This window comes from Mycetomoellerius zeteki, unplaced genomic scaffold (genome assembly GCF_001594055.1).
Source record: "Mycetomoellerius zeteki isolate Tzet28-1 unplaced genomic scaffold, Tzet1.0 scaffold252, whole genome shotgun sequence".
Lineage (NCBI taxonomy): Eukaryota > Metazoa > Arthropoda > Insecta > Hymenoptera > Formicidae > Mycetomoellerius > Mycetomoellerius zeteki.
The window spans coordinates 872,423-897,985 of NW_017257230.1; the positions used below are offsets into that span (position 1 = coordinate 872,423).

At 36.2% G+C, this 25,563-nt stretch overlaps 1 protein-coding gene across 1 annotated transcript in view; it reads left to right on the forward strand.

Annotated features, from left to right (window-relative positions):
- The window catches only part of Myo81F (unconventional myosin 81F), a 41,467-nt gene extending 16,760 nt beyond the window's left edge, over positions 1-24,707 (forward strand). The window contains 15 exon segments of the mRNA XM_018450001.1: positions 979-1,041; positions 10,586-10,838; positions 12,762-13,096; positions 13,169-13,651; positions 14,221-15,124; positions 15,508-15,760; positions 15,921-15,956; positions 16,767-17,817; positions 18,100-18,689; positions 18,751-18,940; positions 19,222-20,028; positions 20,030-20,597; positions 20,831-21,102; positions 21,468-21,917; positions 22,951-24,707. Coding sequence (XP_018305503.1) covers positions 979-1,041; positions 10,586-10,838; positions 12,762-13,096; positions 13,169-13,651; positions 14,221-15,124; positions 15,508-15,760; positions 15,921-15,956; positions 16,767-17,817; positions 18,100-18,689; positions 18,751-18,940; positions 19,222-20,028; positions 20,030-20,597; positions 20,831-21,102; positions 21,468-21,917; positions 22,951-23,193 — 6,498 coding nt within the window. The 3' untranslated portion in view covers positions 23,194-24,707.
- The last annotated feature ends 856 nt before the right edge of the window (positions 24,708-25,563 follow it).

The window sequence follows — 25,563 nt, forward strand, 5'->3', positions numbered from 1 at the left end:
GAGCTCTTTCCCCCGGCGAAAGCATGTCATCCTCGGGTTATTATGCAAGGGATAGGGCTTACGGCAGAGCTGTGCGCTCTATCTTTCTCTGTCTCTAGAGATTTCTTTGGCGATATTCTCGCGAGTCTAAAATTGCGCGACGCAGTTCCAAGCCTGTCTTATACGGCCTGTATTATTTTTTTGTGAAAGATTAACGGTTTTATTGCAATTTTATATGTCAGAATGACTCTAAGGCAAATCGTACGTTGAATTTTAAATTTATATTTTTAATCAACTCAAACTTCATGTTTCTTTAATGAAAGTCGAGACATCGATGCTACTTGAATTAATAATTAACAAATAAGAGAGCAAAAGTAAAAGTAAAATTTTTATTTTTAATTTATCTTAATTCACTTAAAATTAGATCAAATCGAATTTCAAGCGAAGCAATAAAATTTCAAGCTGCTGATTTCAAGCTTTTTTGAGGTGAGCGATGAAATATCGAAAAGAATATTATTCCGAAATTATCCATGGAATATTAGAGAAAAAAAACGAAGTGTATGCATGTCTAGATAATTCTGTATATAGACACGGCGTTAAACGCTTCATTTGCCTTCGAGAGTTTTCTCTTTTATAGGGCGAGCAATAAAACCGGATTGGCGCAACTTTCCGTTCGCGCTTCATAAAATAGAGTTTGCTCGGAATCGCGAGCGTGATCGCGACAAAAGGGAATGTTAAAAATGTCACACGTTTTTAGACCGATTCGTGCCTCTGTCTCTCCATTTATCGCCCACTTATATGTACTTGTATCGCACTTATAGGTATTGTAAGGGATATCATGACTATGAACGCGGAAAAATGTCAGCGGCAGAGAAATGTCAGAACTTTTTCTACGTTAACAGTGATAACAATGTTATTAATATCCAACACGGACTACGAATATTTATATTTATTGAATGCTATTCAAGCTACATATTCCTTAACGTAGATATTACATAGACATACACGGGATCCATACTGGTGGCTGTGAATCCTTACAAAGAAGTGGACTTCTATACGAATGTGAGTAATTAGTTAATTTTAGCGAAATCATGTTAACTCTCCGTCTGTAATCTGGATCGTTTTTGGCAGAAGTGAAATATTATATTACTCTCAAATTTCATCTTATTTTTAACTCAAATTTTAATTTTTAAATAAAAGTTTTAACATTTAAGTTAAAAAATTATTCGGTAACTAAAGATGTTGAAAAGAAACTCTGAATTTTTTTTTAAAAACCTAGTAACAGTAAAAAACTTGGGCTAGATAAAAAACTTAGATCGCAGACGGAAGGTTAAATTAACGAGCGTGAAGAAAAGGGGAAGAAAAAGGGGAATTTGATATATTGCATTTTTTTAACACTCTTATCATTGAGTGCTTTCTATTTGGTGACACAAATTGACGCAAGCATTATTCTATCTTTCTTAACATTTAGTGACAAAGTTAGAACGATACTTGTATTACCAAATGGGAAACACTCATTATTGATGTACTATTACTCTCTCTTTGAGTATATTACAATATTTTTAATATCATGTCATCATTGTCTATTGAAAGCAATTAAAATAAATGGAATTTTATTAGAATTAAAATATATTTATATCTATTAATATAAGTCATAATAATTATAATTACTTATTTAATTAAGAATATCTATTTAGAATTGATTTTGTTAGAATTGATTTTGTTATAATTGAGTATAAAGTTAAATATTATAATACGCAAATACAAAAATTAAAATATAAAATATTACGCAAAGCTCTGGGAAGAAAAATTAAATATAGAAGTTAGATATCATCATCGATGTGACGTAGATACAATACTTCTTGCAATTTTTAGAGATTATTTACTTGAGATGTACGTTGATTCGGAACGGAGAAAGAACGTTTCCATTCAAGTAAAGTATACAAATCTGATACAATGAGCATTATCGGCACGAAGTGATCGATAGGGTGGGCTCGATAGATCTCTTGTGCGTACGAGATTCGCCGTGCTTCCTGTGGCTGACAAAAACCGGAAACACCAGCAAGGAATAATAAATATCAGGCACAATAGCGTGATGCCGCTCTGTGATGCAAGGTAAAAAAAGAGCCGCGAAACGCTACACACGTCGATTTTCTGAATGGAGATGAAAGATTAATAGCAAATTCGATGAGAGACATTAGTGCGCACTAACACGCATTAAACCGTAATACACAAATCGACGTAAAAATGCTTATTTAATATAAATATTTATTAAACCACGAAATTCTCAATGCACTTTATTGTATCCGTTTTGTAAAATATATATAGAGCGTTTTAGCATTCAAGATATTAGCATTTTAAAAGACTGAGGTTTGATTTTAAGAGACTGATTTCAGAAGACTCTGTGAGTTCAAAACTCTTACAGTTTTATTGTTATTATGTTAAATAATAAATTAAATCTTACTTATCTTGATTTAAAAATTATTCCTCGTTCATTGACCTTCTACTTTTGTTTAATGTTGTTACATATTACGAGTTAGATGATTATACAATATTTATAATTATTAGCATTTTATTTTTACACTGAAATTAGATCAATAGATATACAATGACTTTAATATCCACCAGTGCGCAGTAGTGTGTCCAATCAAATTCGCTATAAAAATACTGTCTCGGATCTTTCGACATTTTGTTGAACGCATTTCTTACACGCGGCTGCTCTTGCTACAACGCGCATTGCGAAAACGAGAAATTACTGCAGTCCGTTTAGCAGCCTCAAATGATAATACGATGTTAGCAACGAAATTACGTAACATTCAACGAAATTTTCACTTCATTACTTTGTCGGTACTTTGTGATAAAGATACTAATTACGTTTAGGTCATTCAACTATACATTTGCAAATATCAAACAAAGAAAAATGTAGGCACAACGTGTGGCGTTAAATTTAATGGAGGATTTGAAAGGATAGAACGTGACTTGTGATCATTTTTCACAACGTATGAATTCGAACAAAATTCTTAGAAAAGGAATAGTAGAAACTATTCGCAAAAATGAAATTTCTATTTTAATAGAATTACTATAAAGATTTTTCAAACGTCATCATTTATTATAGCATATATTTTCTAATTAAGTTTCTAATTAAGTTTTCTAAAGTTTCTTTTTTTTTTAAATTCTTTTAAAATCGTATTAAAACGGTCATCTAAAATTAATTGAAGAACATAATAATCTGAAACTTAGGTTGCCAAATTTTTGTAGAAAAATTCATTTTTCAATTATTCGTAGTTCAAAAATTACAACTTCGATATTTCCATTGAAAATTTGATACTTTCATGGAAAAATTGATTTTAAATTGACAGGCTGTTGTAAGAAATAATACACGAGAATGTATTCAAGTATACATATATTGTTGGCTGAGTTTACGAGTTTCTTTCCCATCGAACTCTAATCGGCGATGAATTTCCTCGTCGCATGTGCACGTGCAATTTGCATACTCGTGCAAAATTATCGTGCCTGTGGCGGACGAGTTTTTCCGAGAATGGCTTCACAAATCCGCAAAATGCACCGCAGCAGGACGCTTTTATCATATTGACCCTCGGTCTGAAAACAGGAAACGGAAGCCGCAACGTGCTTATAATGTCTCGAGATAACTCGCGAAACGGCGAGCGTTACTCTTCTTCGACGGCGGTTTTTCTAGGTCACGCTGATGGAACGAAACTTGAGCGATAGCACGCTCGACTTAGTTCTTGACAGGACGATAATGTTAACAATTACGTTAATTGGGATGCTCATATACACAGACTTGATTCATTCGAGAAATGTGTCGCGAGACCTAAAGACCTTTATCGACGAACTCTTGCTGATATTTGCGATCGAGGGTGAACGAGATAAATTTCTGCTCGTTCACCATTTATCGGGGATGAAACGCTAAGTGCATATACCCGATAATATAGAGCAATACAGTTTCCTTTTCCCGCCACCGTTGCAGCTATTTTCGGGTGCACGTGATGCGAGACGGCTTCGCTCCCTTGCATGTCGCAGACTCATCGTCAATAGTTATAAGTCTCGAATCTCAGGGACGAATTATTTTTGGGTACCGAATAGCAATTCCGAGCAGATCCAGAATAGAGAGAAGAAAAGAATCTTGTTGCAAGAGCAATAAATTTCGCAATAATTTAACGCTAAATTGAAAATCTGCAAAATTTAGAGTTTACTATTTGAAAAAAATTTAGTAAATTTGAAATTTCTCGGGAATTTTCCATTCATTTTTATCGAAACTATTCTTTCGATAGCTTTGTTTTTAGTTTGCCAAAGTGGTGTATAAATTTCATTTAATTTAAAATTTTTTTAACTTTAGATGAGAAATTTCAAAAATTTTACTTTGAATTTAAACTGTATTGATTCTTTTTATGCTTATGAATTTTATCTTTTGTTATATTAAATTTAACAGTCAAAAAACTTTGTACATTTCGGTAAAGTTGAAACATAATGCTCCAACTATTTTTAATAAGAAAACAGCAAAACTGTTAAAAATCTTAAAAAAATGTTTGATATTCTTTTATATCACTATTAATATCATATTATATTATTATTAAATTTTTTCTACTATATTATATACTTAGGCGAAGGCTAGCTGTTTGCGAGTAGTTTCGATACTTCTTTTCAACGAAACGAGAAAAAAGCCCCATAGATTCCGCCACGTGAAAAGTTTTATATTAAGCTAACAAATGATAGAGGCCTCTTCAAATTTTTGAAAGAATTCTTCAAATATTATTCTGTGCAGCCGCGCGTTTATACGACACGGAAAGCGTCGAGCGGCGGTGCATGCGACCGTAAATTGAATTGGACAGTGAGAATCGCTGGAGTTAGAGTGCAGCGATAAAATTTACTTTGTCTCGTGTTTGGGAACGAGCTGGTTCTCTAAAGGCTTATACATTTTATTGCATTTTCTCTGTTCCTCCCTCTACAATATACGCAACCTTTGAGCAAGGGATTTTTTAATAAGAGGGGGGTACCCCATTCTCGTGACATTCAGAAAAGTTTTCGAGCCTCCCTCAAACTAACAAGTTGCAATAAAATTTCGACAGGAAGATGTCGACGGTGTTTTCATTACCACATTTTAGCAATTTATTTTAGTGTTCAAAATTACTTTTTGGAAACACAATAATTTGGCAACTATTATCGCGTATGGCGCAATTCGTGCGCGAACAAATTTGTGCGAAACAAAAAAAAACTGATTGTTGAGGTGAACTCACGTGACTGCGGTGCGTTAACCTCGTGCACACGCTCGTGAAAATTTGCGTGCTACGGTAACATGCGTGTTTTGCGAAGGTCAGCTGGGGTACCGAGGACTCCTGCCGGGACTAGAAGGAAGAGGGTGGCACACCGTGGTGGTGCACGCCCCGCGTTATTGATCGCGCCGAAGCATGCGGATCGGATTCGGGACTCGGCGTGGTTGCCTCGAGACCCGCCAATTCCGCACATTTCTACCGAATACTCTCGCTGGATCCTCGCCAGAGCGATCACGATGATCCACGTGCGAATCGCGATTGAATTACCAACGAGTAGCAACATACGAGAAACTACAGATACATTCGCGTTAGCCAAATTCGTGATAAATCTGACTTCTATTTCGAGAAAATAGATTTTTCAAACTAGCCACGTGAAAAACTTTTCTTAAAATTATCGACAAACGAAGAAAATTGATGTAGAAATATGCTGTAATTATTAATCATTATACATATATTCACAATTATTATACAATTATTCACAATAATTAATTATTGTGAAATAACGAGGTTATACATCGCTCATTTGTTATAATAACGACACAATTAAAATAAAAAACAAAAGTTTTCCAGAAAATAAGTTTGAATATATTAAATTTTCATCATTATTAAAATTTTTTAATATTTAAAATGTAATTTTGGTGTAATAACTGATTATAAAGAAATAAAAGTATATTTTGTATCTTTTTGTCTTTATATTTCCGCTCTTTTTGCAAGCAACTAAAATAATAACAATTTTTTAATTGTGTTTTTGATTTTTGAGCAAATGAGCGACATATAGTGTTTTAAAATGTTAAATATGTATTAGATTATTTTGATTGATCTTTGTCTTTAGATATTTACAAAAATAACCGAGAAATGACCAAAACACTCTTTTTATATAAAAGAGTAGCGAAGAAATAGCAGCCTTAATTAACTAATTCAATTTTTTAATTTGCTTATTAATCCGCTGTTCATTTTTTGTGCACTTTTAAGCTAAGAATAATTCGATTTTGACATCGCACCTTTACATTCATCTGACACGTGTCTTTTTGAAGAATAAATCTAACTCTGTGAAGAGTGAAATCTCACACTCTTAAAGAATTGAAAATTGAGCCACTCTTTTTCAAGACTGGCTCAATTTTCACTCTTTAGAGAGAGAGATTTCATTCCAAGGAATTTATAGAGTAGCCATGTATTATCGTTTTGTTGATCGATAAGTAAGCAAATATACTCGGATTGTTGTCGAGGTAAATGATTGCTACTTCCACAGTAAACCCACAATCAAGTCGTTCAAATATTTGCCGGTAATGGCTGGGAAGTACAAAAGACTTGTATGAAGCTTTTTATCGGCTCTTATCAATTATTTTACTATTGGAATACGATTACACGAATTATTATTTATTTACTAGATAATAATCATTTTATACAAGATTCTATACAAATACATCTTTTCCTTTTTTTTATCAAGATTGAAAATTATTTGCGATATTTTATTCTTTGCGATGTACAAATAGTAATAAACGCAAGGGGAAGATTGACAATTTTTTTACGAAATTACTCAATATCGGATAACCGTAATTCGATTTGGACCAATCGATTGGACGTTCCGAATATCACGGTGATGGTTTAATAAGCAATCAGCACTTGCGGTAATCGAGGGGGTTAACATATCACAAATAGGTCGATTCGTTTTCGATCCCCAGACTCGGATCTCGGAATACCCGTCTATTGCAAACATTTCTTCGTAAAGGGAGATCACAAACAGTCCCTCCGATCCTATATACTGGGATAAATGGAAATTGATGTTAATTAATCGTCCATGAATATTTCGTCCCGAGTTTAACGCTCGCCGTAGTACAATTTGTGTAACGAAAGCGGGATGAAAAATCATCGTGCGAGTTTCTATCGGAGCTCGATGACACGTGTTCAATTCCCTCACAAACGATACTGATCGATGGACGTGACCCACTAACGAAATGGAACGAGGAATCGACATCCCTTTGCAACACCACCGGTGTTGATGACGCTATGTAACAGCGGGAAGCTTAAACTAATTAAAAAAAAAACGACACTGATTTTAGCAATGGAAATTGGCTGTGGATCACTTTCGAGATAAAAATTGATATTTTCATTCAAGATATTTAACAGATGCAATTAATCGCGAATAAGATGACTTTATTTGATCTTATTATATATATATACTTTACGCTATTTAATTCCATTTAAATGAAATAATGCAAATGATTCACAATTCTGAATGTAGATATTAGTTACGTATTACTATTTAAAAAATTGCTTTGTTATTGTTTCGTTATTTATTATGGTATTGCCACAGGAACAGGAAAAATTAGTTGTAAATGACAAAATTGTAATTATAGCATTTTATATATTCAGTTCTAAAATCTAATTACGGATATATGTATTTGACATTATTTTAGTACGTTTAAATTATGTATAAATAACGATAATTAGCACAGCTGACGAATATGAAAATTTAAAGTAAAAATAAGAGCAGGTATTTTGGTGTAAAAAATACGAAATATCTGTGAGACATTTTAAATAAATATTGGATATAAAAATACTAAACAATAGTATCTATTTGCAAATATTAAAATTATTTATTTATATGTTTAAATACTCTGGAACTCTAGAAGCCAATTATAAAGTTCAAAACTTTCAACATTAAGCAGTTCAGAGGACTGTGAAGATACAATGTTGAACAGCGTAGTATTACATAATGCGACATATATTTATATATGGATACAGTCGATTTTTTTCAAAAAGAAGCAAGAAGTGTCGAAACTTCCGGAGCGTCGCTTGGAAGGCGTCCTTTCACACTTATTTTTATATCCCAGCTTGTTTTCTTAAGGCTTTCCGACACGCTCGGTTTATCTCGGGCAACCCATGCAACCCTCTACAAATGTACCTCGAGATAATTTCCTTCCAAAATAACTTTTTAAGGTTACATTGAAGCGTCTTAAATCGTTCTGCAACAATATTAATATTCAGAACATGAATTTATTAAAATTATTGATTTACTATATAAATATGTAAATAGCACAAATTAAACTTTGCTTTTAATGTTAATAACGTAATCACATCGATTTGATTAATTTTTTTACACAAAGTATTAGACAAGAAAAAGAGTTCTAATTAGAACTCTAAAAATATATTTGAATTGAATTTGGATGTTTGTAATTATGCATTTATTAAGATAACAATTTATGTAATATATTTGTTTTTTGGAATTAGGTATTACTTAGATGCTAACCTAGTCTTGATTTTAATTTAGTAGACGTTTATCATGAATTGAAACACGGCGCGTCTCATTAATCTAATAATATTTCCACTTTTAAAAGTACATAAAATAAAAAAGTAAATACAATAAAATTAAATCCTTCCAGAAGATTTAATTAAGAATTTATAGTGTACTTTCTTCAATATATGTTGTATATTTGTTTTTTTATCGTGTGAAGATGATAACTTAAGATCTTCATAATGTTATCAGCTCTCAAGATTGATTTTTTAAAGAAATGAAGCGAGGAATTACCATAGTTAATAAAAATTGTAATATTACTTCTACGGAGCTAGAAATAATTTACTAAATCGCGTCTTTCTCGATTTGTACTAAAACTAGTCTTCTTGTCATCGAGTAGTTTGGTAGGTCGTTTTGTCACGGTACTATGTATTTTCCTGTTATCACACGGCGGCAATTCCAGCCGAGTGCATTTCATCCATTTGTAACGGGCGTCGAGGCGCATTCTCGCTGGCTGATGCTCGGCGGCGCGGGCGGCCCGACGCGAAACTGGGTTGCACTACTTCGGCTGCGAGACTAACGGCCGAGAGCGACGACTCAGGCGGAGAGCGGCGTTTTGCAGAGCTTGTGTGCATGTGTATATATCCGCGTCCCGGGGGAGAAGGCTGAACGAAGAGGGCCACGGTGGAACTCGGTCATCGTCGGCGGTGCACGCGCCTATCGGGTGTCGTCGCTGATTAATCGGGTTACCGGGGTTGATGCGGTACATTCGTGCTCACATTTTCAAACCTCCGGTCGGATTATCTAGGGTTATCGCGGTGTTATCACGCACGAAGGTCTTGATGGTGGCTATATTCTCTTCACTCATGCTAAAGGCAACATATGAAAAAAAATTCTTCCCTTTTATACTTTTATGTTATGTCACATAGATATCACTGTTTGTCAAAATCCTACGAGAGAGAAAGATATACATAATTTCTCCCTGTAATATACTCTCACTTTAACTTAAACTGTTTCACTCTTATAGCCAATGGCCCGTATTCAGAACGCGCTTACAACGATGTTAGTGCGCTAACATATACTATACTGTACGTCACGCATATTATAGAATTTCAGAGATAAAAGCGCGCTTTTATCGATAAAAGCGCGTTCTGAATATGGGCCAATATTTATAATCGGATTTTATATTTAAGAGCGTGTTAAAATATTATAAGCCAATCACGGAGCGATATTAGCATCTTAAGACACATTACTTAAAATGATCTTAAAATAAGAATCGACGAGTACTGGTCTATAAATACCAAACTATGAATAATTTTAATTAAGATTGTAGAGTGAAACAGTATAAGTTAGAATGAGATAATGTATACACAGGAATAAATTATATATTATATACCTTTCTCTTTCGTAGAGAAATACCTTTTGACAAAATCGCTCGTAGCCGAACTCTGATACAAGGTTTCTAGGTAAACAATGTGATTTAAAAACATTGAATATTAAAAAAAGCTACACGGTTTGCGAGTTATCTCCATGTCTTGATATATAATTAAATGCCAACGTTTTATGAACAGTGTCAGATTGCTTTTCGCCCTGATGAAGCCAACTGCAATGTTTATGAAACATGGTATTTATTTTGAAAAAAATATTCTTAATAAATTTCTCAAGTAAAGAATATGTACGTAAAATGTTAACATTTTATAGTTACGAAAGATTGTATCTTATATTTCTTAAAAAGAATTTTATGTAACGTAAAATATTTTGCTGTATGAAATTATTCTGTATTTCACCAAAAATATAAGATTTTACAAACTTCTAATGTGAGAATTAACACAATGCTTTGCTGACTTTCTTTGGAGCCTCCGTCAGCCTTTTATCTGCGTCCGTGAGCTCTTCATAAAGCTCTCTCCATTTTAGTACAATAGACCAAGTTCACTTTTCGTTTTTGGGGCAAGAATGCTGTTCACAAATCGAGGCTTTTAAGACCATCCATTCTCGCGAGGTTGTAGCAAAGAGGAGCGGTACCTCGTTAACGACCGGAACCTGTTTCACCGAAAAGGGCGTCTTCCTCGTCTTTTCGCAGGAGTACGTGAATCGATACCACGGCCAGAAGATGGGCGCCTTGGAGCCACACGTGTTCGCCCTGGCGGAGGCGGCATACAAGTCCTTGCAGGACACCGTGAGCAACCAGTCCTGTGTGATATCGGGAGAGAGCGGCGCCGGCAAGACCGAGACCACCAAGTTCATCCTACAGTACCTGTGCTCGGTTACCAGCAACGTCGATACGTGGGTGGAACAGCAAATTCTGGAGGCCAACACCATCCTCGAGGCATTTGGTAATTATCCGTTAATTACATCCAGGTTCCAAATCGCGCTCGCAAAATTTTGTGATTATGTATTTTCCGGATATCCCATTCTCTACACAAGTTTGTCAGAAAATATCCACTAATTGAAATCCTCTGCTTTGGCTCAAATCACTGGAATGAATTTTGCCGTTTAATCAGATTAAATTAATCTAACAGCAATTTCAATAATGAAATAATTCTTCAATCGCTATAACAAAACTTGAATGACATGATTAGATTGATTAGTATTTATAATCTTGGTCTATTCGAGTCTATTTGATCCAAATTGTAATTAAGTTTCGTACTAATTTTATTTAAAAACCATTTTTTCTTTGGTATTTGATAAACGTTATAAGATCTTTTGTGAAAATTTTTTATTTCTTATTTTTTTTAAAGCTTGTCAATCTAAACGATATGATCATATAGTAAATTTTTATTTGAGAAATCGTATTATGTAACTTGAAATTATGTAAGGTTGTGAAAAACATTTGTTACAAACAATTTTTTACAACGTATAGTTGAAGAAAATGTCCGAGCCTACTAGAATAGTAATTATATGATTAAATATACGTTAATCTTAAACTTAGATTATAGATATCTAATGCTGAAAATATGTTGTGTCATAAAATTGGATATTTTTAAAAATTTGTTTTTAAAATTGGATAATTGTGACTGTTATCGGTATTCTGATAAAATTGATCTCAAGGTCGAGGAGTCTATGTATAAGTCGCAACCTGCGAAAATATGTCAGAATTTAAGATTCGGTTTAAAACTGTTAGATATCAGAAAAGAAACGATGGGCTAAAAATGAATTGAGTATCTTCAGGAACAACTTATCTTCGTCAGAATTGAATCACATCGCATTACGGTAATAGACTGTTAAAGAATCGGCGTTCCAACTGAAGCGAAGATAAACGGAGACGATAAAGTGGATCCTAATAGTGCGTTCAGAAGTAAACAAGTGCGATTCATTAATCGTAATCTAGGTACGAACAACTCAGGTGTTAAATGCAGTGACGAGGGGAAACGAAGTGGGTCACGAGGCAAAAAGATTTTATGAATAAAACACATCAGACAGCGTCGTTCATTCACCTGCATGAGAGAGAGATAATGATTTCTTTTTTGATGAAATCTAGTTTATTCTCATTTATCTTCGTCACAGAGTTTCATCTATGTTTCGCATTTAAATGAACTTGGGAAGATCTCCTCCTATCCTGCATATATCAAGGGATATTTTTAACAAATATATTTCTTCTTAAAAATGTATTATAAAAGAATACGCAGTAATATTGTAAAACTTTTAAACTATTCTTAACCTTAGAATGCTATCGTTACGTAATTTTTATGTACAAGTGAACGAAGTCATTGAGCACTAAACTGTATCTTCAGTGGTCATTAAGAAATTCAATCTGCCATACTAAAAGTTAGGGCAAGCGAAGACAAGCTTTAAAAAATTTTGTCCGTTATATATCGATTGTACTCCTTGGTGATTTTTATAATTATAACAGAAAACGATGATATTTTATTTAAATGTTATGAGGAGACAAACATCAATTGAACTACACACTCTATTTATTTAGTTATTTCAACATTGAATTTGATAGCGTGTTTATTTTTTCTTCTCTTTTAAATCAATATTTAGATTATTTGTGTTTATAAAGATCTCGATTATAAATATTTTGTCATTAAAAGTGAGAAATGTATAAGAAACTTGTGTTACATTATTTAAGAGTGACCTACTTTCTAATTTCTTATACAGTTTACGCGTATCGATAATAATACTTTTTTTCAATTACTCAATATTGATAGTGTTTTAGAGTTGGTAATAACAAATTTGTGGTTTTTGAATTTCTTTCGATGTTCAAATTAGAACGATGAAGTTTAACGAGAGAAATTTTATTCTCGTCAAAACAGGCAATGCGAAAACCGTACGGAACGACAACAGTTCGCGCTTTGGCAAGTTTATGCAGGTGTGTTTCGACAACAAGTGGATGATCAAGGGATGCATCATCCAAGACTACCTGCTGGAGCAGAGTCGTATCACCTTTCAGAGCCCCGGGGAGCGCAATTACCACGTGTTCTACCAGCTGGTCGAGGCCGGCACGAGGGACAAGGAATTTGCGGAGCAATATAAGCTAAGGCCAGCCAGCCACTACAAATATCTCAATCAGTCCGGCTGCGTGAAGATCGATGGAATTTCCGACTCTAAGAAACTCGATTCTCTCAGGCTCGCCTTTAATGTGCTCCAGGTATTTCTCTGCCGATGAAGAGAATTTTGCACTCCTATTATTGTCAAATAATTATTATCCATCTTCGTGCAGATCGCGCCGGAAATGTGCGAAGGCATCTTCCGAGTTCTATCGGCCATCCTGTGGCTCGGAAATTTGAGTTTCGAGGACGTCGACGGCGAGAGATGCGAATTATCGAAGGAGGACGGGAATATAGTCGACACGGTTGCGCCGCTGTTGGGTCTTCAGGTGGAGGATCTCACCAAGGTGGTGCTGATACGACAGATAAACGTTCGCGGTAATATCACGGAGATTCCACTGAAGGTCCAAGAGGCCAGGGAGAATAGGCACGCGATGGCAAAAGCACTCTACTCTCGCACTTTTGCTTGGCTTATCAACCACATCAACAACTGCACGAACCCAGGTCAGGATATCTCGCGGTTCCTCGGGGTTCTCGATATCTTCGGATTCGAGAATTTTACGCTGAACAGCTTTGAGCAACTCTGCATCAACTACACGAACGAGAAGCTGCACAAGTTTTTCAATCACTACGTCTTTGCATTGGAGCAGGAACTCGTAAGTTTATTCCAGTGCTCAGAATTTGTATATGATCAAACAATTCGTGCGTTGCAAGTTTTTTAAATCTTAAATTGTTAGAGCTTAAAGCGGCCTCTAAACGCTCAATATATTGTACAATTATTTTGTATAATACTATTGATACCCCTTTTAAATAATTCAAAACAAAGTCTAGAGTCAATGTAATCTTCAGATGATAAAAAATATTGTGCAATATCAAATATTGTACATTAATATTGATCTATTTAGGGGACGTTTAAAGGTATATTCGAAGGTCTCAAATTATTCGATTTGTTACATCTAACTTTAGGTAAAACGAAACAAATAAAAGTGGCTTATTTTTTTATTTTTCACAATTTTCATTCAAACTTTCCTTAATGTCCTAGTTTGAATTGTTTGAGAATTTAATGCTCGAACATTTTTATTTTAAATTTTCTGAACAGTTTACTCTAATTTGAGCTTTAAAACTTTATTTTATCCCTCACTTTCGTACATTTTTTGTTTTGTTGCCAATAAGTTAATTCACCGTAATATATAAACATATAAATATCAAATAAATATGTGTTTAGTATCATCAAGAAGAGATCCAGTATTCCCACATCACTTTCACTGACAACACCATGTGCCTGGAGCTAATTGAGAAGCCTCCGCGATGTGTTCTGAAGTTACTCACCGAGCAGTGCCATATGCCGAAAGGCTCGGATCTAGCTTATCTGACAAACCTGCACGCTGAATTTGAGAACCATCCGTGCTACGTAAAGGGAGATGACCGACGGAAATGGGAAAAGGAATTTGGGGTCAAGCATTACGCTGGCTGCGTGACGTATACCGTCGAAGGTTTCGTCGACAAGAATCGCGACGTACAGCAGGACGTGTTTTTCGACTTCATGTCCAGGAGTACAAATGAGTTTGTACAGGAGATCAGCGTTTATCAGGATCTATTGGGATGTACTGTCGCGCGTGCAACCGGCGGTACAACCACTACGATGTCGCGAGGAACGTCCAAGGGCAAGCCGACCCTCTGCGACTCATTTCGGCACCAGTTGCAGGCCTTAGTAGATGTTTTACAGGGAACGACTCCGTGGTACGCGCGCTGTATCAAACCGAATATGGAGAAGATGGCCAATCACTACGATGAGAAGCTCGTTATGGACCAACTCAAATATCTCGGTATGCTCGATATTATACGCATACGCAAGGAGGGGTTCCCAATACACATGTCATTCCACGATTTCGTTGCGAGATATCGTTGTCTGGATAAAAGCCGATCCTCACTTTCGTGTAACGAGAAGGAGGCGGTCAAATGTCTGATTAGTAAACAAGGTATACCGCAAACTGAATGGCAAATTGGCCGGACGAAGGTGTTTTTACGGAGCTACGTGCACGAGCCTCTGGAGGATTCCAGAAACCAGGTAATAACGAGGAACGCCATTGTGATACAGAAGATTTGGCGAGGATACATCAAACGACGAGGTATGATTTATGTTTCCTACCTTTATATATGTTTCCTATAACTTATGCTATAATAATTTAAAATATCTGTTGTTTTTAACAACATAGTAAAATATTAAAGGGAAAAATTGTTTGTTTTGAAAAAACAATATTATAATAAGAAAAAAATTTTCTGAAGGTCATTTTTCAGATTTCAAGATATAAATATAATATAATTTTCAAATAAATAAAAAGCGATTTCTTATTTTGAGTAAATTAGAGAGAGAGAGAGAGAGAGAGATATGACATTCAATTTTTTCTAGGAAACTATGTTATACTTTTTTAATTTATTTGGAATAATTAATAGATTTTTATTTGTTTAAAAATCGTATTATATTTAGAAATGTTATTCTCTGTTCCTACAGAGTATAAACGTATAAGGGAGGCAACACTGAAGATGCAACATGCGTATCGCGGTTGGAAGTCACGAATAATGTTCATCAGAAAACGCAGGGCAGCCATAGTGATTCAGAGTCATTTGCGAGGTGTCTTTGCGAGGGAAGTAGCCACAGCTTTGCGAGAAATGCGACGAGTCGACGAGGAGATGAGAAAGAGGGAGCGGTTGGAGGAGGAACGAAGGATGATGGAGGATAAGAAGGCGTTGGAAGAGAGCCAAAGGTACGAGAGATCAACTCCGTTTGAATTTCTTAATTCCCATGAACCTTGCTTGCGACGATGGTAATTCTTGTGTAAGATAACTGATAACAATGGAACCGATTAATTATGCGTGCCAATCAATTGTATGCGTTAATCGTTTCCGTTTGTGTTCCTTTTATAGCACGCAGTACGATGGTATTACCGAGATGGAATCTGGGTAAGTCCGACGATGGATGAGATCGTGTGACGTGTATATGACGGCATGCACTCGTTGCATGCCAAATATCATTGCGTGTATCTCAAACGCGAGCCTTATCGCTTCTTCGTTTGATATACGCATGGTTTTATACTAAAGACCGATTGTGATAATTAAACGCTACATCATAGAAAATCACACGTTCATAATTAATGAGTTGGATAGAAGAACAGCGTAAAGCACGCGACTTTAAGATATAAATATTACAATAATAAAAATTTAAATAAAATATAATCTTTGAACATTTAAAAAAATAACGTAAAATTATACCGTAGTTAGCATATTATAAATATTATAGATTAGCTGTATGTAGCTAAAATTTATTCATGATTTGTATCTCTTAGCAAATTCGATTAAATGCACTAATATATGTTAAAATCGTTGTAGATTGATTTAATCTGAATGTAAAAGTAAAACGCAAATATTTCGAATTATAGAACATATATTTTACTTGACAACACATTAAAATGTATTAAGGATTTTACGGTTTTTAACCTGTTTTTATATTTACATTAAATATCTTTGCGTCAATTTATGTACGACGATTTTAATATGCATGAGTGTGCACCGAGTATGTCGAATTCGCTATCTGTTTATTTTTCCAAGGCATCATTTTATGACTTACTGCATCGAATGCCTCGTTGTGATCGTCGTTACACGATAACGTTACACGAAATTTACTTTGCTCGTAACACCAGCATCTGTACTACTACTCCTGGAAAAAAAACATCATTCGGTAACGGCAATACAATTTTCTTTTCAATTTTGCAGGAAAGTGCAAGAAGAAATCGATGCGCTGTCGCAGATGGCCGAGCAAATGAACTCGAAGATAGCTGCCACGGATTTGCAATCGGTGGATCTTGACAATCTGTTTTCCTTCCTATCTGACGTACAATCAACTAAAAGCAATCAGATTATCGAGGAAATCGGGGAACAGATGGACGAATTGGTGGAGGACCTTGACGTAGAATTAGAAAACGTTATTCAACAAGAGATGGAATTGAATGCCAAGGCTGAGTCGAAGGTCGCTTCTCCCATGAATGGACAGGAAGTACAGTCTCCGCAGCAGCAACAGCGGATGCCGTGCTCGAATAACTTGAGCAGCAGTAAACTTGGTCAACCGAGTCTTCCGGAACCCACGGAACCACCACCGCCACCACCACCTCCGGCGCCGCCTTTAGCTGTGAATGGCGAGTCATCAGATGACAACGGCGAGCCAATCTACGAGTCAGTGCTACCGCGAGAAGCGAATGATTCTGAGAGTCCAATTCACAACGGCGGCAGTCCGGGCCAAATGATGAACGGTGAGACTTGCGGATCACCACCACCGCCTCCACCCAGTGGCAAGATAACCAAAGAAATCGCCGCTAGTCCGCCATCCAGGCCAGAGTCCAGAAATTCCGGCCATCATCATCCGGCTCACCATCACCATCATCATCAGACGATACCTCAGGCGCAACAGAATGGCCACGATCAGCCGCAGCCGCAATCGCAGACGGTGCAGCAACTGCCGGTGGAACGTGAGCAGCGGCGCAAGACCCGCGTGGAGCGGAAGCTGCAAGAGCTCGAAGATAAGAAGGAACAGGAGAACGAGGTGACCTACCACGATATTGTAGAGTTTGCGCAGAACTATTTCAACAGCCATGAACGTTCGCCGGAGGGTACCATAATGGCTACGTTAACGAGGAAGTCGCGCGGGAAAAGTATCGAGTTCATTCCGAAGTACGAGATGGTCACGTACTACAAAGGATCCAGCATTCCGAACTCGCATATTCATATGTACGATCCCGACAATGTGAATGTTGCGTGTTCCGTATTCAGGGTACGCCTGCATTAATTATAACGCTTGCAGAAAACTCAAAGAAAAGAATAATTATTTTTTGTAACTTCTAAGTAAATTCATCAATAATTTGAAGGCAATGATCTGCGGCAATCGCATGACCATAAAGTTGATAGAACATCTTCGAGACTGGAATTGCATTTAAATTTAATTATAAAGCATTATAAAAAAACTATAGAAAATTCTTTTCTTTCCGTTTAAAGTTTTTTTGTGTTATAAATGTTATAATTATACATAATCATATTATATTATTCTTTTTCGCAGGACTTGTGTAAGTATATTCGCGGTGAAATGAAATTGGACCAAGAGATAGTCACGATTCAGAGTATCATCGCTTATGGGATTGAGCGGGAAGAATTAAGAGACGAAATCTTTGTACAATGTATGCGTCAAGCGACGAATAATCCCAACGCCGAGTGGTCGGAACGCGTGTGGTTGCTATTGTGCTTAGCGATCGTTGCCTTCCAACCGAGCAAGCTGCTTTACAAGTACTTTGTCTCTTTCCTGAAAAAGAATCTTGCTCTCGAGGGCAAGCTGAGGCAGTACGTGCAGTGGTGCGTAGATAATTGCAAGAACACCAAGGTATCTTGCAGGCAACATCCACCATCCACGGTGGAAATCGCTGCCATGAAACGATTGGGCACTATAGTATGCAGGTTCTTTTTCTTGGACGGAAGAACGAAGGCGATCGATGTGCATCCGATTGATACAGCCGCTGATGCCGTCGCCAAACTAGGAGAAAAGTTGGGTCTTCGGTCGTTAGAAGGTTGGGCCATTTATCAAAGCAGACCGGATGGAGAGGAGCACGTGCGAGCTCACGATTACCTGTATGACGTGATTGCTGCATGGGAAATGTAAGTGTGAACGTAATTATATTCATGTAGAATTATTATACAATAACATCTATAACTGCAGGAAACAATGCAAATTGAATACGGCACAATCAGCGTTTTCGACACTGCGACGCGGTAACAATACTACTTTGGGCAGCGGCGACAATCGTTTCGTCTTTAAACGAAGATTATTCCGCAATCCAAGGGAGATCTCGCAGGACCCCGTGGAAGTTAATATGCTATACGCGCAAGCGGTCTACAACGTCGTAAAGGTACGATGTTTCATCATAACAAATAGATTGCTCTACAAGTTTTTATTTTTAGAGTAAGGTGGTATAATTCTGAACAAAATAAGATTTAAATCCAATTTCAAGCTTGATTTGGTTTCTTTCAGTACCTTCTATACAATGAGAGGGTTATTAAACTGGAATTTTGAAAATATTGAATCCAAATTTTATTTTATTCAGAATTGTATATACTATGTTCAAAATTGTATCATCTTATTCTATATGTAAGCTTTTATTCTTAGCTATTCTTATTTATTTATTTTTAGTGTGATGATTTTCCGGTGTCCGAGAAAGTGGCATTGCAATTGGCAGGATTGCAAGCGCAAGTATCCCTCGGCGATCCCAAGGATAATGATAGACTAGATTATTACAGCGAAGTGGATAGCTTCCTGCCCTACAGAATCAGTCGGGCTCGTGGCGACGACGTTTGGGTGCCGATTATAGCGCAAGCACACCGGCAATATGGTGCCGGACGCAAAGAGCTCGCTGCCAAAGTCCTGTATCTATCCTGCGTGATGCAATATCCGCTTTATGGCACAACGATGTTTAATGTAACTTACCGCGGATACTGGTCTTATGGTAACCAGTTGATTCTCGGCATCAACTGTGACGGTCTGATGCTAATCAAGCCGGATGACAAATTCGTTCTGTCCGAGTATCGTTATCAGGACGTCGAAAGTATCATGCTGGACCCGAGCGACTCGTTCATCACGCTCTCGTTGCTACGACACAATCCCGATAGTTCGCACAAGTGTTTCGTTTTTGAGACGCCGCAAAAGAACGAGATTGGCAGTCTGATTGTCAGTTACTGTTCGGCACTGGCGGGTTGGATCACAGAGAATGAGGTACCCACGAAGAAACTCAAGTGTATCACTAACGAAGATCGTATCCGACTTTATCACAATCTGATCAACTGTCGGCGAACTCTAGTCGACTCGGAGATTCTCAGAAAACCGCAGGATTCCGGTGGTGGTTTTCTTCGGAATACACTTAGAAGATTATCTAAGCATCGGATAGAAAAGCTCAGGCAGGAACATGGAAGTGCCGATCACGGCGAAACTTACAAGGGTTTCAGAACAAGTGTCTCTGAATATCTTCCAGTTAATTTTGACATACGCGGGACTTGGCCAAAACGGAGACACAGTACGTAGGGTTGAGGATGAGCACGTGAATCTTATACAAACCGTAATGGAACGGTGCATACGAAAAGAAAACCTACTGGGTGAATTGTACCTCCAGTTGATCAAGCAAACCACTGATCATCCAGATCCCAATAATCGTGTCAATCTGCGACACTGGGCATTGCTCTCGCTCGCGTGTTCCGTGATCCTGCCACCTCAAAAAACCATACGCAAGTACTTGATAGCACACCTGAAACGATGCGCCAGCGATTACGTTACCGAGGAGGGTAAGTACGCGAGGTTTGCAGAAAAGTGCCTTTACAAGACTCAGGGCACTCGCAGGCGGCAGTGGCCGCCGAGTCGCGAGGAGATTATGTGCACTATCAATCGTCGGCCGATCTATGCCAGATTCCATTTCATGGACGGTCAATATCATGCCGTTGAATTTCATCCATCTGCGACCGCTAGGGACGTCATGGAGATTATAAAGACGAAGATAGGACTTGAGGAGACTGCTATGGGTATGCTCGATATTTTTATTTTTCTATATTATTTTATATCACTATCCTAATTTCTTTTTTTATCGATTTCTGGCTGTTAGAATTACAGTATAATGTATTCTAATTAAATTCTGACATATCTTCAATTGCAAAATTTGGAAATATTACAAGTCTACATTTAATTCATTTCAATTTGTCTTAAAGTTTAATTTTGTTTGATTGATTTTTATCGTTATTTTTTTATTCTTTGCCAGGTTATGCGATTTATGAGGTGTTGGGACCGACCGAACGATCATTGATTCCCGAGGAGAAGATAGCTGACGTTATGTCCAAGTGGGAACGATACAGGACGTCGCAGCAGGGTCAACATCAACGCAAGCATGCGCATCACTTTTTCTTATTCAAGAAACATTTATTCTTGGATCAATACATGAATTTAGACGATCCTGTTGAAAAGGAGTTATTGTATCACCAAGTGCTGCACGATTTGCGAGCCGATCGGTTTCCTATCACTGAAAAAGAAGCTGTAAGTAACCTTGTTGAAGCAATTTCTCTGCGCTTAACTTTCATATCTTTTAATAATTTGATTTTAAATAGAACTATTTCAAATGGAGAATTATTTGATTTTTTTACACATATAATTTAAAATTCATTAATTGTTTTACATTCGAAATAATCAAGATGAAGTTATCAAAAAATCAGTAAGTTATAAGATACTATTTGTTTAATTTCCTTTTTTTTATTTTATATTATTTTGTGAATTTCATTTAGTATAAATTTTATATATATATAATTATTGAATATTCTGTATTGCATGACTATTATTTATGTTTTCTTTGTGTTATTATCAGTTGCTCAAAGAGAATTTCACGAGACTGATATCACTTTCAGATGATGCTGTCGGCTTTGCAAGCGCAGTTAGAATTGGGCGATTGTCAGGAGACCATATCGGAACCAGATTATCGAACAATATCGAGTCACTGCCTATCATCGAGACTGGTGCCGTGCCTGTGTGTAGATGGTGTGCGCCAGCATCATCAATCCCTGCGTGGAATGACACCGCCGGAGGCGAAAAAGGCTTTCTTAAATCTGATCCAGTCGTGGCCGTTGCACCGCGCGACAATCTTCGACGTGATGCAATCGTTTACTTCGAATTGGCCTCGCGTTCTTTGGCTGGCCGTCGATCAGCAGGGTCTTCATCTCTTAGAACACCGTTCCAGAAACGCGTTGTGTACTTACGAATATAGCAGTATTTTAAGCTATACGCCTGCCGTTAATTGTTTGATGATTATTACTGGTACGGATAAGAAGCAGAGCAAGGTCATCCTCACTACGTCGCAGGTAATGTGATTCAAGTGAAATGTCATCATTCAGTATGTCTACTCAAACTTTGGAAAAAAATTATTGAAAATTTTTTAATTTTTTAGGCATTTTTATTCAAGCTAAATAAAAATATTAGATAAAATAAAACAGAAATTGCTATAACCACAAAGTATCGACATTTAATTAAAAAAGAAAGTTCTTAAATAACACTTTTACTAAAAAAGTTACTAAAAATATAGTAGTTTAATACTTGCAAAATAATACTTGCAAAATAAAAAATATTAAAATTAAAATATTAAACAGATAAAATTTTTTATGAAAATATTATGGGGCACCATTTTGTTGAAACCACATTTCACGTTAAGTGGTAATTCTTCTAGAAGTAGAGGAAGATGATAGTTCAATAGATCACAATAGGATTCAATATTAACAATATCATCAAAAAAGTATGGTTCAATTACAAAATCGCCAATTATTCCATATCATATATTTAGTGATCAACGATATTGTAAAGCAACTGTACGCATCTATTTAGGATTCTCATGTGACCAATAGTGCATATTGTGTTTATTAATATGCCTAGTATTGATAAATTGTGCTTCATAAAAAAAAGAATATTTTGCAAAAATAAATCATTTTCTATGGTATTACGCATTCACTCGCAAAATATTAAATGACGCTCATAATCAGCTTCCGAAAGTTCTTAAGTTAAATGACATGGATGAAAATTTTGTTTTTTCGGTATTTGCTGTAGAATTCAAATATATAACATTTTATAGAGGGTTCCATTTGAAACATTGATGTTAACCCCTCTCCCTGTTCCCCTTCAAGGGAGTGTGGGAGTGGATTTTTGTTTACATAGTTAGAAAAATCCCTTGAATATATGAAACTTTGTCATAAACAACTTTTTGATAGGAGAAATATTTTTAGAGTTATTAGTTTGTAACAACTTTACGTGGACCATCCTGTATATATATATGTATATATATATATATACACATACACAGTCTAATTTAATATTCAAATTCATATTGATTGTTTTATTCTTCAGGCTCATCAGATAGCGAATCTAATCCGTGAGTATATGGAAGTGCTTCAGTCACCGCCGGAAATTCCGAGGCGAGACTCGACAATGGCTCAACAGTTGGCCGCCCAACAGCAACAGCAGCAGCAGCAACAACAGCATCAGCAACCGCCTACGAGCCTATCGACGTCTGCGGCCGGCGGACGAAAATCTCGGCCCGCTTCGATGTTACATAGAGGTGCTCCGGTAATACAATCGCAAGCTAGTTAGAATGGCTAGGTAATCTCCTCGTTAAACTTAAAAGCGAAGTTTCCTTTCAACCTGCTACTTATCGAGTTTTTATTGTTAGTCACCGCACGTTCCATTACCAAGTGCCATAAATTCAAGATTACGCACACTACGCCATGTAGCGGCCAGTGTCTATTTTATAAGAAATATGCATATATACAGTAAATTTTAATTTTCAAATTGCGCTTCGTCCATATCCATCACGATGAGGCGTTCCCTCTATGTAGCTATCTTAGTAATTTACTCCGAGATTAAAACGTAGGATGATGTTTAGTACCAGGTTGTGGCGATAAGACAATTTATATTTAAACGCGTTACACATTTAATGCTAACTGCGGCTATCTGAGCTTCAATATGATCCTCGTATATTAGATCTGAGCAACGGAGCGTTTAATAAGAGGCGTCACGAAGACATGCGGAATACAATCCTTCCTTGAAATGTCATTTAGACTTTTGTCTCGTTCGGAGAAGCTGCATTCAGCAATAAATGCGATATAGATAGGAATACGAATATATGGGACGAAGTTTTAAATTAATTAGTTTTTTTTCGGCCGGGCCTATCGAGGCGATGATGAATCGTCGTGTAAAGACGGCACTAGAGCTTAGAGATACTTATTTCTTCCACTATTTATTGGATTAGCTTAGATCTCGAGAGAAAAAACGTCAAAGACTAGGCTTAGTCTCCGCGAATTTAGCCGATTTAGGGAGATGAGTGATAAATAACTGCCATTAGAGAAGAGTTATTAACCGCAAGGAAAGTTGCCGAGGACTTTTCCATTTCTATTGCGACCGTTATCATTGTTGCCTTTTTTACGAGCGACTGCCGCCACGTTTTTTGATAAAGGATTTTTGCAGTACGGAAGTATAAACGCGTGAGAGCGAGAGTACGGAAATATATATACGGCGATATTTAATGTTCAAGCAATTATTCCGTATACACCGTTATAATTCCGATCGACAGTGTTTTATCCCTCCGGCATATCAGTTAATATCAACTGAAGAGAGTGATTAAGAAATTACGCAATTATCTACGAAGCGACCAAAAAAATGCAATCTTCCGAGCGTGAGTTAACGTTTGACTGATTGTAAGCACATTTACCTGTTAATATTTATATTAATTCCTATATATACAGATTTGGAACACACGACGATACAGTGACCATTTTCGACCTTTATTGTGAATTTATAATAAATCACAATAAAGGAATCTATACCGATTATTTAATGAAGATAATTCAGGTACGAGAAGGAGTTTTGTTGAAACATTTGCATTTTAAGAAACTGAATGATGACATCTGAAAAACTTTGACCATCACTATTTTCTGAAACTCGAAGTCGTAAGGTATAACCGCCAGAAGATCATTTTTTTAAAACCAATTTATTAAGATTTGTAATAATACGTTTAATGATGTGTCTCTTAAAAATTATAACAGACGATTATATGTAGTTAAACGATCTATAGTCGCAAGTCCAATGATCGAGCCTTTTTCTTAACACACGCGATATCAAATATTATATATTGTATATTTTTTTTATAAACGCTGACTCCGATTGATTTTTAGATTTAGAAAAAATAGAAAAATATCATAAAAAACGTGGAATAAATGGATATTAGCTGCATGCAGCAGATAAAACTGATCAGTAATAAACGCTCAGTGATTCTTTTTTAATATGGTTGATTCCTACACTTAGATCCAATAAAGAACTAAAAACAAGAATATAACTTAAAAATATGTAGTGCTCTGAGAATAAATCAACTAAAGGGGGATAAAAAAGCTAATTAAGAGCCTACGTGTTTGTTGGTGCGCAAAGTTATTTATTTACTCATCAAATGTTGTATTCACTAAACACAAGAAATAATCATATCAAAGAATCACTGGCGCTCACCGATTTCTTTGCTGAAATTAGTTTTCTTTGCTGAATGGTTCTTTGTAGCATTGGTTTTAGAATCAATTATTTTGAGATTATTGCAACCGATTTTACGAATGTTTAATTCACTGAATAACGTATTTTTTCGCATAGCCTTAACGTACAGATCTCAAATGACAAATTGGTGTACGACAAATGTAAACGAATCGACTGATCTTCATTCTCCATATAATCTTCTCGATATACCGTCACTTTTCTTCATATAAAGTTAATCGATAAATTAGAAATAAAAACAGAATAAATGAGAACGTATCCATTGTGTATCCGCGTGATTGACGCGTTCCGCATTTGTCAAGAAAAAGAAATGAAATTGCGTCCAGTATATACCTACTTCAGTTAGTTTTTTCAATCAATCCAAGAGACGAAATTCGCTCGTGTAAATATATGAGACACGTTCCATTATAAACTGATAATAAATTTCGC